This window comes from Lipophrys pholis, assembly GCF_963383615.2.
Source record: "Lipophrys pholis genome assembly, chromosome: 13".
NCBI classification, from domain to species: Eukaryota; Metazoa; Chordata; class Actinopteri; order Blenniiformes; family Blenniidae; genus Lipophrys; species Lipophrys pholis.
Genome location: NC_137632.1, coordinates 19667627 through 19682143, shown reverse-complemented (window position 1 = coordinate 19682143; position 14517 = coordinate 19667627). Strand labels below are relative to the sequence as shown.

Sequence of the window (14517 nt, the reverse complement as noted above, 5' to 3'; positions counted from 1 at the left end):
AGGAAAAAAAGAAAAGAAATGTAAGAAGAAGCATTCAGGTTCATTATGGTGAGCTCCCACTGTTGTCGCCGCTATATGCTCTATCCTAATGAGCAATCTCTCAATGTAACAGAGATAATGATACATGAACCAAGCGAAGATGACCTTTAGGAAACATTTCCATTAAATGGGAAAAAATGGGACAGAGCTAGATCATCCTTAAAGCAGCAGTTTAAAGGAGGACGGTATGAAAAGATGAAAAAACTGGGATAAAAATGGAGAAAAGGTGTTCAGTTTTTTTTCCCGTATTTATAGAAAAAGCCGTATTTCTTCATCATGTCGGTGTGGTTGTAGAAGTTTTTAACATTAGATGAAAAAAAATAAATTAAAAAAATGCATACTACATTCAAAATATAGTTTATAAAAGATCCGAGTCACAACCGAGAATATGAGAGGGCAATGTGTAAAACCAACACAGAACACCTACTGCACATTTCAGATTTGGAAAAAAAAAAAAAAAAACGTGTCAACAAAGCACCAACTTTGTTCGCCACAACTCCTGTAGGGAATAATACACTATGTGTTTTCTAGATGCCTTACTCTCAACAAAACACAAAACTAGAGGCCTTCAAAGTGGACGCAATGGCCAGTTTTCTAAGTTAGTGTCTTGTTATGGTTTCCTTTGAAAAGTATTAATCTAATTTTGACACTGTCCGAGTCGACAATGGCTGAGGACGCCTTGTGATATGTGGCTTCCAACAGCAGTCTGGGACCCTCGGGTTGAGACCGCTACTACAGAGTGATCAGAAGCTTCATGAAATGGTAGAAAACTGGTTGGATGGTTGAAAGCTTGTTGGCAACATTCATTGATACTAAACACGTGATACATTAAAGGATATCTCAGCTTGGGGTCTCAGTGTTGCGTTGTGTCTACTACTCTTAAGAAACGTGTTCTTAAATTTTTTTTTTTATATTTTCTTAGAAATTTTTACAATTTGCTTGGTTGTTTGGCACTCCGGATTAGAGCGTCTTGCGGGCCAGTTTTGGCCCAAAAGAATTACGTTTGACACCCCTGCACTCGCCCATCACAGGACGATTACACAGACGCACATTCACGTCGATGAGTGGTTTGGAATCACCTATAGAATTTGTGTTTTTGGATTGGGAAAGAAACTGGAGCACATACAAAGAGACCATGCAAACTGTACAGAAAACCTAACGAGACTCAAGCAGGACATGTTCCCCCTGTCAGGCTAAAGCACTAACCACTACCCCACCATGCACCAAATAATCTCCTTTGCTTTGTGTTTTCCTTTTACACTTTTCTCCAACCAACAGTGGAATGGCCCCTCAAGCAGCAGCACACACAAGTATCTGTGGTTCCATGCCCATTTTAGCATGTATTTAATATTGTGTACGTCCCTAATCCAGTTCAAAATCTACAATCACAGTATGGGTTGACATTATATGGCAATGCACTCACATTCACAATTTGTGGCTTCTATTGATTAGTAACTGAGAATCAAGACAAATAGTCCTGTTTAGAATGGGCTGCATCATTAAATCACCAGTGTGAGGCATCCATCCATTCATACGCATGTGTGTAAACTCGTACACACGCACACACACACACACACACCCACAGACACAAAGACAAGAGTGTGTGCATTTAGCAGATGGCTGGTGGTTAAGAGAGTGTGAATGATAAAATCTGCCCACTATTTCGTCGCCTTGTCCATTATTCCACTCCACTGCTTTTGAAGAGTGTGAGTGCACGCATGTGTCTGTGTGTGTGTGTGTGCATATAAGTATATCTGTGTGCGGAGCGTTTTGCGTGCCACGTATCTGTGTCGAGGAGAAACAATCCAATCACGTCACTCGTGCAGTTAAATGAACGGTATTAAAATTAAAGCATTAAATTGAAGCATTTAAAACAGCCGTTTAATTTTTTTTCTTTTGCTCTATTCTGCTTTTATTGTTTCTACCCATCACGTGTGACGGGATGCAAGCAATCAAACTAATGGAACATTACGGGCCTATTCAAAATGTGCCACACGAGCAATATTGTATTGGCCATCTGTGTATGTGATCGAGTGAAACATGACGAGCCAGTCACACATGAGGCTGCGGGACATTGAAGGTTGCGCTTGAAGTCGCCGTGTTGTTGATGGGCTACGTGGTGTGATGGTGCGTGGAGAAGAAAGTCACACATGTGGGGGTGGTGAGGGTCAGCTGCACTTTGAAAGAGGATTCCAAACATTACGCATTTAGAGCTTCAGATTCATGTTTTCAAAAAAAAAGAAAAAAGAACAAACTGAGCAGGAAAAGTCTGGAAATTTGTGCTTGTTGGATTATTTCTTTGTTCAAAAAAAGACTTCTTGGAAATAAATCTTCTTCCACTGTAAAGCCTGACTGATATCCTTTAAATGTTACCACATTTGTGGAATATGTTTTTGTGGAATTCAGTCCAGTTTGTCGGTTGTGTCTATGAAATGTCTGCCTCATCGTCTCTGTCAATGTCACACAGCTTTTCTTTGCTGCCGACGGTTGCTTGGTAAATCAAACGATTGAAAACACCAATGTCCCGACTTGTTGTATAGACATGTCTACAATCTTTTTTTACTTTCATCTTCACAAGGACACTATTTTTGTGTACTCTATTCCAGATCCTAACACATCACAGCAGAAAGTTCCACCAAAGGCCCTAAAACTAAATACTGTCGCTTTAATCCATCCATTTAGGCATCATTTTTCTTCTTTTCTTTTACTGTGAGCTGCTTCTTCTTCTTACTTTATTCCTCCAATCTGCAGATAACCTCATCACAGATTTGTTGTGTTAGCACAGAAACCTGGCATGAACATCCGAAGACAGAAGGCTTTGCAGGCTCTTCTGTATTCTTGGGGCTCTCCAGTGGGCACCTGATCAAAGAAACTTTGTTCAGTTTGAGATCCAATCCCACAAAAAGAGTCATTTTCTGGAAAACTGTGTCCAAGTCGCCTTGTCAATCCCGTTAGTATACACTTTTGAGGCACGTCTGCTGAATATACCATCTGATGACATGAGACTGCCTCAAACAGTCTGACGTGATAAGTCAAGATGGACAGTTGGTGGGTTTACGCCAACTCAATGGGGTGTACATAGTTTGTGTGTGTGTGTGTGTGTGTGTGTGTGTGTGTGTGTGTGTGTGTGTGTGTGTGTGTGTGTGTGTGTGTGTGTGTGTGTGTGTGTGTGTGTGTGTGTGTGTGTGTGTGTGTGTGTGTGTGTGCATCTATATACCCCCCTGTGTGTTCATGTTTCAGTCTGCCAAACCATTTGCTCCAGAAGATAATAGGGCAAACAGTTCAAATCTCAGCTAAATATTCAAATAAAGCCCTCTTCTTTCATTTTTCTTTCTTTGGCCAGTCTGGTATACAACCGGACGTCTTGGGTGGCAGGAGAACAATAAGAATCAACAAACTGTCTTACAGGCACTCTCAGTGTTGGCATGGAGGCGTCACATATTAGTAACTAACTGGGCAAATTATAACCCACGAATACTGTCTCTTAAACAGTGAAACCTCAAATAGTCAAATTGAGAACAGCAGGTACTTTTATTGGAAAATCGCAGACACTTGTACACATTATAAAATAATAGGGAAACTATTTGTGCTTTAATCTGCCTGGAGTTTACATTTATATTTCAACTTATAAAAACTGTTCAGCTTCCCTTGTTTGGTCATGTCATGTTTTTTTTTTGTTTTTGTTTTTTTCACAAATTGGAAAGTGGATGTCATCTTCTTGTTTTTCCTTGCAAGCACTTTCCTTCAAATAGTCCTACTTTATACATCTCTTCTTGCGCCAAAAGGCACACCAAACAACACAATTCAGGGAAATGCATGGTTTGGGAGTTATATTTAAAATAAGTCTGGGTTTTCTTGGCCTATCGACAAAATTTTAAAACTTGGATGCAGTTTCAAGTTGTCGCTTTTGACGCGGGTTAAACAGGATTCGGTGACGCTGTGGCTTTCTGCTATGTCATCAATCGTGACTTTGACGGAACAGCATGTTTGTGCAATAAAAAAGGGTTGAACAATAAAATCAAATAAATTGTGTGCACAATAACTAACTTGTATTCTCTTTGGTTTACAGATGGCTTACTTAAATTCGGAAGTCATTTTATTTTAATTTCGTTTTCCTATTCAATGCCATATTCTGGCCTGCACCGAGCTGTCAAAGTGTGAATACATTTGTTCTTTTTTATTGTTATTGAAAATTGTTTCTTTTTTCTTTTCTTTTTTTTCTTGAACAACTCTAATCATACTTTTAAATGACTAGTTAGCCCAGAATAATTAAAGGTCACTACAGTAGCTGAATTTTTAGTTCAGTCTTTGATAATTGGAAAATTATTCAGATCAGGTTGCCTGCTACAGACCGCTGCAGTTGCAGACCCACTCCCGTCATTCTGAGCCCTGTTCTTTTGTACTGCTGAGCAGGAAAACTAACAGTGGTAAATAGTGCCAGCTGCTGCCAACAGATGCAACTCTGCAAAGCTTGATCGTTCTTTCCCCGAGTCTTTCAGTCTGATCACGGCCTTTGCAACTTAGAAAGTACACACACATTAACATCGTATTTGCGCGACATGATGATCCTTGATACAAATGAATACATTAGGGCCCGGCAAAAACAAAGGCGAGTGAGGAAGGATAATGCGAGGCTGTTGCGCAATTTGACTTGGACGCGCACATAAACAGACGGGACATGAATATGCACGCGAAAGTCATTTGGCTGAGTTAATGTGTGTGTTGCATCATTCATGGATTGACTGCTGTCATCGCTGACTGTTTGAACTTTTACAACAGCATTGGAATAATCATTTGGACATTCATCATTAGGGATAATTGTAGTTATAAGGCAATTAACGATTGAGCCAACAGCTCGGCGTGGTTCACAACATTTTTGTACGTTCAGATACAGTATTTGTTTCGTTTGGATATGGCGAAAGCCTATTGTGAATCTACTTTTTCATATGTAAATGTGCCCATTGTGTACATGCACATGTAGTGTCGACAACTGGCCTGATGCCAGAAGTCAGAAATTCAGTGAAATATAATCCACTGTCAACAGTCGACTGCAGTGGGGCTCCATCTTATAGGCCAAATACATTGACATGGGACAGAATCATTGCACAGTCATCATCACTTCCAGGAAATCTAGTTCTCTTCGCTGAAGAATGGAATTGATTACATTGGCTGTATGTTTGTTTCAACTGCTGCAGAAAATTTTTTAAGTTTATCAGAAACCTTACTGATGGTACCATGTGGTGGATAAATGGATTTTACCCCTACCTCCGGAAAAGTTTTACGTAGTACTGCAATATTGTGAGTCATGCAATATACGATGATCTTCGAAAAATATATGTTCAAAAAATAAAAATCATGGTTAATCAAATACATATCAGGAGTCATATCTGCTTCTTTCATTTCAAAGACTGTCCAAAGCATTTGAAATTCAAATGAAATCCTTTGTCTTCAGAAAAAAATAAATAAATTGAATGTGATTCTCCATTTGCCCACGATCTGGTAGTATTCTACTAACCTATCACCACCACAGAAATCAGTCAGACAGGAAGTCAAGCCAGTACTAGTACAACAGGCGAACATGCAACTGAAGGCCGAACCTGGATAATTCAACACACTGAATGTTATATTTACGTGTAGCCCGTTTTTAATACCCTCATCTAGGTATTGGTCAAGTCTTACCCACAAACGGGGGAATCTTCCAACTCTGCAGAGCTTTCTCAACCTGTTTTTTCTCTCTGGCCTTCCTCCCCCTCCTCCTCCCCAGCCCTTCGTCCGGCTCTCCCACTGTTGTACATGTCGGCCCCCTGTCTCATTCACCCTTCTCATTCCATCCCTTTTCTTGCCCATTTTCCCTTCTCCCCAGCTTAGCTCTGTCATTTCCAGGGAACAAAACATGAACCCGTCAGAATGAGGCAATTATGACCCTGTTGGAAGGGTTATTATGCATAATGCCCCATAATCCTCCTCTACAGTTTCCATCATAAATGACAAGAACATTAACTCGGTGCAGTATATACCGGCTGACTGAAACTTTTCTCTCTCTCTTTTTTTTATTCCCAACACTTTGTGAAAGGCAGTGGCCTCGGCTCCTCGCATGCATGCATGCACACACAGCCACGGTTAAAGCCTTGATTAGTAAAGATGCTGCAGTTCCAATGTGATTATTCATAGCTGCTTGTTCTGCTGTGACAAGATAATGAAGACAATAGGCACCAGACAGTCAGGCAGCATTTGACTGGATGCGTATGTATGGAGGGAGGGGATGATTAGGTTCTTACTGCATTTTATTATTCATTTTTTTATCCTTGGGTGTGTGCGCGCCGCTGGTTAACGTGTCAACATGAATTGAACCATAACCTAGATCTAAACAAAGACACTTGAAAGGGATTAGAAAAGGAACGTGCGAAGTGACATGACATATTGAGAGGCGGTAATTTGCGTGGGCGGCCTCTGACAAAGTCCACGTTTAATCACAACATTTTAATCCGAGGCAAATTAACAAAAAAACATGATTATTTAAGAGAGTGGGGGGAAAAACAACGGGCAGACAGACATCCTGGAAATCTCATTGTTCACCTAGCAGCTCTGTGTTCAGATTAATAATCATATTCATGGTGCGTTAACCATTAATAACTTAGGATGATTATTTTCTTAAAGCCGCGCCACTGTCATTAATCCTCGACGTTGTTTTTGGAGTCCGTGACCAACTGGTAATTCAAGTTTTATTGAAAAAAATCACTCCGTTTCTAGTTTTCTCCCCCCAATCAGAAAAGATTTTTATTTTTTTTTTAAAGAATAATAGCCAGAAGCAAGCTCTAGTTATGTGAAGCAGGTAGTTTTTCTTTTTTTTTAATAAACCAAAAGATTAGCACTTAGCCCGTAAGATTTATCCTTCACTGGAAGTTGTCCCAGAGTGGCTGCTCTGTTATCTCCGGCTCCCAGGGTTGGGTGGGCTCGACCCCACACCTAGTTCATTTCATGAGATGGCTTTACTTCTTACGAAGTATGCTTTCTGTTGATATTTCACTGACCCTGAATCTTTTCTTAGCAAAGATTATAGATTATCATACTCACTGAAAAAAACATGTCAATCTAAAAGGAGTGAGGCACAACTTTGTTAATATATACGTTTTAATTGGTCCTATACTTTCAAGAAATGACAAATTTCACCAGACATACTGACCATTTGTTAAAATATATGTATCTTAATCCTCTGGTCTTATTGGTGCTTTTCCAGCCTCCCCTAATCATATTTATCAATTGATCTCAGAGGGCAAATGAGTTCAGATATATTTTCCTTTCCAGGCGTGATGTCAGCTCGTAAAGGTTAAGTGAATGAACAGGAAGGACACACACACACTCTCCCACACAGACACACACAAATAACAGTACTCTCTCCACCTTTGCCCCCTCAGTCCTCCATGCGAAGTGGCAAACTGGTATGAATAATATTGACCTTCCACTAAAGAAAGCACCGCAGCTTATTGCTTTCACAAGTTGCACTGGTTTCATTTACTGGGATTCCTTGTGGGCAGGGGGGGTGTACAAATCTACACATATAGTACATTGTGCTGCTGTGTACTTCTGAGATGCAGAGTAGTTGGTCTGGTGTCCATTGTTGTCTTAGTATTACTCATAATAAAAGTCATTGAAAACAACTGAAATATGCTCCCAACTAAAATATTTTCTATTCTAACAAAAGTATAAGCCATGGCATAAAGTCAAGTCAATGCAGCAAAACAGAAAAACAACAAAAAAGGATTATTTTCATCATGAAATCTTAATTTTTCATTAATTATTTTTTTTTTTTGGGGGGGGGGGGTAAAACCCAGCCTTTATTTTAATAGTATTAGCGAATTAGCTGGCTTAACAATTTTATATGCTAAATATTAGTTAGTTAAACCAATAAGTGTTTTCTTCACGTACAAGGCTGCCCTACAGCCACCCACCACTAGGCTACACAGCTGTCAGACCGCAGTCTCACTTCCATGGGGCAATGCTCGGATGCACTGCAGTTTGAAAACCACGAAGAGAGAAGCTGGAGAGCAAAACCACTGGCAGGACTTTTAATCTGGGAATTGAAAACAAGTCAGATTGTAGGCTGTGTCTGAGGAAACAAATAGTGCCGTATGATGAAACCATAAGAGCAATGCAAAACCTGTTATTTTCTTTGTTTTTTTTAATCTGACCTATGATGTTTGACATGCTCAGTTTTTTAATGATAAAGAACAATTACAAAATCTTTGTGACATTATGTGGACATCTTTTCAGTTCCACGTTAGAATTACCCAGAGAGTCCGATCGGACAGTCTCACATCATAATGAAGTTTATTTTAGATTGATGACGCAGAATACGAGAAAACTGAATACTTTAAAAAGGTTAAACTGCTGCTGCACACGTCAATATCACAAGCGTATTTGAATGTGTGCATTGTCCTACCAGTTCTTTGAGGTTAAACATACACTAAAATATATAAATGTACATCCTTGCTCTTCAAAGGGGTATCAAAGTCATAAAGTCTTCAGCCTGTCAAATGTGGAGGAGACTCTTGATATCATTCCTTTGTCATTTTCTTTTATGTGCCCTGACATTTTCCATCATATAATAGTCGTATGTGTTGGTTCTCATGGACGAGTTGCCCTGTGTGTATGTGAGCCGGTGTACCTGCTAGTCCTTGAAAAGGGTACAAGGACTATAAAGCCCTTTTCTTTTAGGAGCCCAGATGTCAGCCATTAGCCCAGTTGTGAATTATATTTGATGAGGCTGTGGCCTCATTGGTAAATTGCAGAACGCTGACACATATATCAGTCTACCCTGACAGTCAACATATATTAACAGAGCACCCTTTACTATATCTGCATACTGTGTGGAACGTACAGCTGAATTACCAGCTCATACAGATATACGACCTCCAACATTATATCTTTTTCAGTGATTTACAATGCTTCTTGGTCTATGTAGTAAAAATTCTCCTTTACGTTTTGATAGGTCAAAATGGTCTATGTTCACGATTGAGGCATGGAGGAGGCACTATAATAAAAAGCATAATAATAATCAGAACTGTGTGTGTTTGAGATAAAGCGCTGGAGAGTATTCTTTGATCTTGCGTCTCAGTTGCCTGTAAAACGTAATGTACATTGTTTGCAATATCTAATCATATGTATATAACATTATTGTCCAGCAAAAAACATCAATATCAAACAAGGCAAGAGTGCTTCTCCCCCATCCTTCCATTACCAGATAACCTTTCAAGAAAACGCTGGTGCCTGTTAAGTCTGTTTCTGCATACGTACAAGATGGGGAAAATACATTAGGAATTACACTTCCAGCAACATAGAAAATGCTGATGGGAATCCAAATTTTCTGCTTACTTTTCATTTTCTTTGGCATAAAGTGGGCTTGAAAAACAGCATGCATGGGAGACATCAGAGTTATGGAGAAAAAAGGTGGGGCTTGGGTGTTGTTGATCGACTACGGGTGAATTTGCAAGAAAGTTCAACCACATTGTTACATCCTTGTCCAACGTAGTTTTATAATCTGAGAAGTGGGAGTGGGTTTGGAAAGTTCAGAGACCAGCACAGAAACAGAATTTCAATGCTCATATCAACATGCTGTGTTGTGCGATGGTCCAGAAGAGTCACCACAAGGTAACACAAATGTGAAAGCCACAACATTTATGCAAAATCCTTAAGGAGACAGGCGATTAAGAATTAAATGAGCTCTCTTTGGATTCTTGGCTTTAGCCCTTGTTTCTGGTGAAGACGGCTGGAGCAGCAGCACCTCTACTGCGCACAGGAAGACACTGGACAAGCTGCTAAGGAGAGCCCAGTTCAGTCTGTGGCTGCTCTCTCCAAGGTGGGTGAGAGGAGCGCAGCTCCGACAAGCAACACACTCCTTCACCCCGAGTGTGTGAAGGCGAATGGTCCTTCCTTCCTTCTAGTATTAAGACTTCACAGCCAGCGCTGCTCCCAGTAAACACACAGACACAGTACTCCACCTTGTACACTCATTTATTGCATCTTCTGTCTTGTCTCATTCTTATACTGGTATCATATTTCTTTATATCTCGCTTACCGATACAGGTACAATAAAAAAAAAAGCTTTTAACTTAAAAGGAAAAAAAGACAACTTTTTAACAAACCAAGAAAGTATATTGGATGCAATTGGATAATATTGTTAAGAACCAAAATCTGCATGTCACAATGTAGCATTTAGTATCCAGAATACATTAGAATGCACCATTTAGGGATTTTAATAGACCCCCCCCACGTTGACAATTTCAAAATCCCTGTCAAACATGTTAAGAGTATAAATATAACATGGCATTTGGAGAATTGATGCACACATATGCAGGTTCAAAGAACCTATAATTCATCTTCATGTTGACGCGAGCATAAAAATTTGTTTAACACATCTGAAGATGGAAAATAAGAATTTGAATTTTTATTCCCCTGTTCAAGTAAAGGGGAATATAATGGACATATGCCTCCATAAATATATTTTAACCATCTGTGCTGTTTGGTGAGGCTGGCATTGATATTCCTCTCGGGATCACCTCACTCTCACCATTATGCTCTTGAGATTGAAATAGCATTGCTGACAGGCACCAGCCAAACTGTTGAAATATATGTTGTAAGTTGCTTTCACACCAGAACTGCTGGCGGGTGGCGGGGGGAGGGAGGTCGTGCAATTATAACAGCTTCTCATCTGGGGGCGCTATCCCCCGAAAAATAGTTTACAGATGTTAAAACAAGCTTTTTTTTTTAAGTATATACATTCAGAACGCATGGTAGTGTAATTAGCTAGATACGATCTGTAGATGAATCAGCGTTTGTGGGCGACGCTGACCTATCAACCCAGCCAATATGCATATAGACATCTGATCACAGAGGAGGCCGAATCAATGTAACGAGAATGCACAGGTACACAGGTACAAATGCAAAGGCCAATAGATTGGACACAATTATCGTGTCATGCTGTCGGTATCTCCATGCACAGTTAGCAGCAGCTGTAAACGAGTCCTGAAGAACACAGAATCATCATCTCAAAGCTCAAGAGAAGAAATTGAGCTCATATTCCCTGACGTATCTCTTCACAACATTTCATGGATTTTTTGAAACCATATTTTTGACCTCTGTCTTGAGCAGTCCCAGAATAACTTGTGTTTTCTCCGTGGTTATAAACCTAAAGCCATGCAGTCTGAGTCTGCCTACAGTAAAACACTCATCTGGGATTAGGAGCCATTTATTCATCTCAGCTCAGTAATACTATGAAAGCCTCGCTTCAGAATCCAATGAATATTTCACACTTTCATTTCATATGCAATCTCTGGTGCTCAGAAGTGTGTATTGCTGGATATCATATTCTCTACAGTTTATTTCTTTGTGTGTGTGTGTGTGTGTGTGTGTGTGTGTGTGTGTGTGTGTGTGTGTGTGTGTGTGTGTGTGTGTGTGTGTGTGTGTGTGTGTGTGTGTGTGTGTGTGTGTGTGTGTGTGTGCGTGTGTTTGGTGGGGATATTGAGAGTGCGACTTTATTTGATCCCAGTGCTGAAGTGTGTATTTTGAGGGATTTATGTGCTTTTATATTCAGATTCAGTGCTGCATTCAGTGTTTCAACATATGTTTTGTGCACTTTCTCGGCATCCTGAGGTGTAACACAAAGCAAAGGTATCCTTTTTAAGTAAATCTGAAGAGCGATAGCATTCAGTGCAAAGTTGAGAGAAAAGCATGCATAACTGTATGATAATATAAAGGCTGTATGCATCGTTAGGCTCCGCCACCACAAGGACTTCAATGTGCACTAAGCGTACCTCTGACCTTCATATAGAAACCTGTTAGACCAGCTCACAGCCTGCTATTCAAACGATTTAATGCTTATCTACTCATTTCACTTCTACTTCTTGTTTTGAAATCAGCTCAATGCTCAGCCGGTTTTATTCACTATAAAAAGGCAGCACATCATTTCGGTTGTATGCTGCCGTTTCCCGCGGCTCCTTCCAGCATGCATCTGCATGATAATAACTGCATGAGGTGAGACCGAATCTGAGCGAAAAGGAAAGTGAAACAGGAAGTGCTGGAGGCAACTGATAGATACCATGTACCTCATTACAAGCCATAAAATGATAATATGCCAGTATTGTATTTTCAGCTTGTTCGACGGCTTCCCCTTTGTGAAAAAGTTGACTAATTGGTATTCACCACCTCTCGTGAGCAGGAGCTCTCAGGAGACAGTGGACTGTTGGTTTCCATATCTGCTAAATGTGCACTGAACAACAGTTCAGGGCTCTCAGCTGAGATGGTGAGGGCTAAAAGTACATCAAATGGGAGCTACTTTTGACCACACGTCATGTTCCACTGGCTGAACTCCACACTCTAACACCTCCGCATAAAAAAAGAAAGAAAGGAAAAAAAAAAAAAAGCGTTGCCAACAGGATCACAGTTGCACATGGGCAAGTGACAACTAGCCAACAGCGGGACCACTGCCTGCTGCGCTCTGAATCTCACCAAAACCATGGCAACAGACTCTCATAATAGTAATCCCCGAGGTCAGTAGCTGGTCTCCTGACTCTTTTATTGCCCCTTGTCACTGAGTCACGTGGCCTCCAGGCTGTGGGCTTAGTGTGTCACGTAACTACCTCATTTTGACACAGGGACGTTCATCTGAGAAATTTCAATGAGTACAGAGTACTATCGAGGTTGTGAGTAATTTTCGATGTGTCATGCATGGATATTGTTTGTTTTGTTCCCCCCCCATCGGGGACAGTTCCCATTAGCAAAAAAAAACAAACAAAAATGATGAGAATCTTATTAGTGAAAAAAATATCTTTGGCTTGATTGGAACTAATAGTGCCATTCTGTTCACATAAAATAAGAAGAATTACGATTTTGAGGGGAAACTGAAGAAAAGAGGCCTGAGTGCCGGTTGAACAAAGAACGAGCTCTTCTCACAGCCCCGAGAGGAATTGCAAACTACAGCAACTTTGTTCTTAATTAGTTGAGAGAAATTCCAACGAATCCTGCAGTATTTATACGTCCTTTAGGGCATACGGTATGAGACATGGAAACGCGCTGTACATTAGGTTTTCTCGCCAGCAGGTACTTCAACTTTTTCTTGTGGTGACCCAAATGAAAAATTCAGTGCGCCATAGGACACCGGCTCATTAAAACATGTTGACAATGTTTTAATACAGGAAACCACCAAGCAAGGGGCTCAACATTCAAAGGTCCTGTTCAATTGTTAAAAAAAACCCTCCTTAATCTGGTCGATTTATCACGTGCTAATAATTCCAGGGTTCATGAGAAAGTAGGAAAAAAAAAAATCAACGGGTTCAATGAAAAATGACACATTCCTCAAGGGAAGAGTAAGGAAATCCGAGGATGTATGGATCAAGATTGCCTCAAGTTTCCAAAAGTGAATTGCTAATGACACAGTCTTCTGCTGAAGGCAAGTTTAAACCTTTACCTTAGAATTCTGCTTGAGAGGCAATATTCAATCCGAGGGAGTGGCTGATGGCCACTGCAGCTCAATACTTTTCGGTGTGAGCGCGAGCACACACACACACACACACACACACACACACACACACACACACACACACACACACACACACACACACACACACACACACACACACACACACACACACACACACACACACACACACACACACACACACACACACACACACACACACACACACACACACACACACACACACACACACACACACACAGAGATATCCGCTTAAATCCTTGTAAAAGCACAAGTGTGGCTACTTCTTGATCGGTATATATCAAGAGGATTATCATACATTTCAGGAGAAGAATAAAGTATATTATGGACGGTGATGGTTCACCTTAAAACTTTAAATGTAGTTTTCTGATACTGTCCTGAACAAGTCTAGTAATGGGAGTGTATGAAAATCGTTTTTCTTTCCTTACAAAATAGAGTTGAAAGGAGAGCAAATTATACATGAGTATTTGTTATCGGCTTATTATCAACGTTCACCCGATAGCTGCGGTTCATTAAACCAGGGCAAAACTAATCACACATATTTAGCTTTTTTGGTCCTTACCTTGTCTCGGTCTTCCACCAGATCGCTGAGAATATCATCAGGGTCCAAAATCCCCCCGTCACAGTATTCGACATGATGAGTCCGAACCAGGAACTCTCCTTCCTACGACATGGAACAGAACCATTGGAAATGATCAGAAGGCTTTACATAAGTCACTTCGCCACAGCCATCTTTTGTTTTTCAAAAACACATTTCTTGCTCTTAACAACTGTTGTGATCTTTTCCCAACAGTTTCAACCCCGTGAGAGCAAAAAGACTGTTCGTGTAGAGAACTTGGATGAGTAATCCAACAGTGAAGACAATGAAACTCAGTCGTGGTGAAACTTAGTCTCTGGACTGACCACAACATTGTGTGACAGATTCTGAAAATTGGGGTGGTACTTTCTGGTAAGTGTTATGTTGT

The 14517-nt window shown here is 40.4% G+C and overlaps 1 protein-coding gene across 6 annotated transcripts in view; it reads right to left on the bottom strand.

The window, feature by feature from the left end:
* pard3bb (par-3 family cell polarity regulator beta b) overlaps positions 1–14517 on the bottom strand; it is a 242849-nt gene that overhangs the window by 213481 nt on the left and 14851 nt on the right. For all 6 annotated transcript variants that reach the window (XM_080478440.1, XM_080478441.1, XM_080478442.1 and 3 more), the window contains exon 2: positions 14115–14216. In XM_080478440.1, the coding sequence (XP_080334566.1) occupies positions 14115–14216 (102 nt within the window). The remainder of the gene's footprint in view (positions 1–14114; positions 14217–14517) is intronic.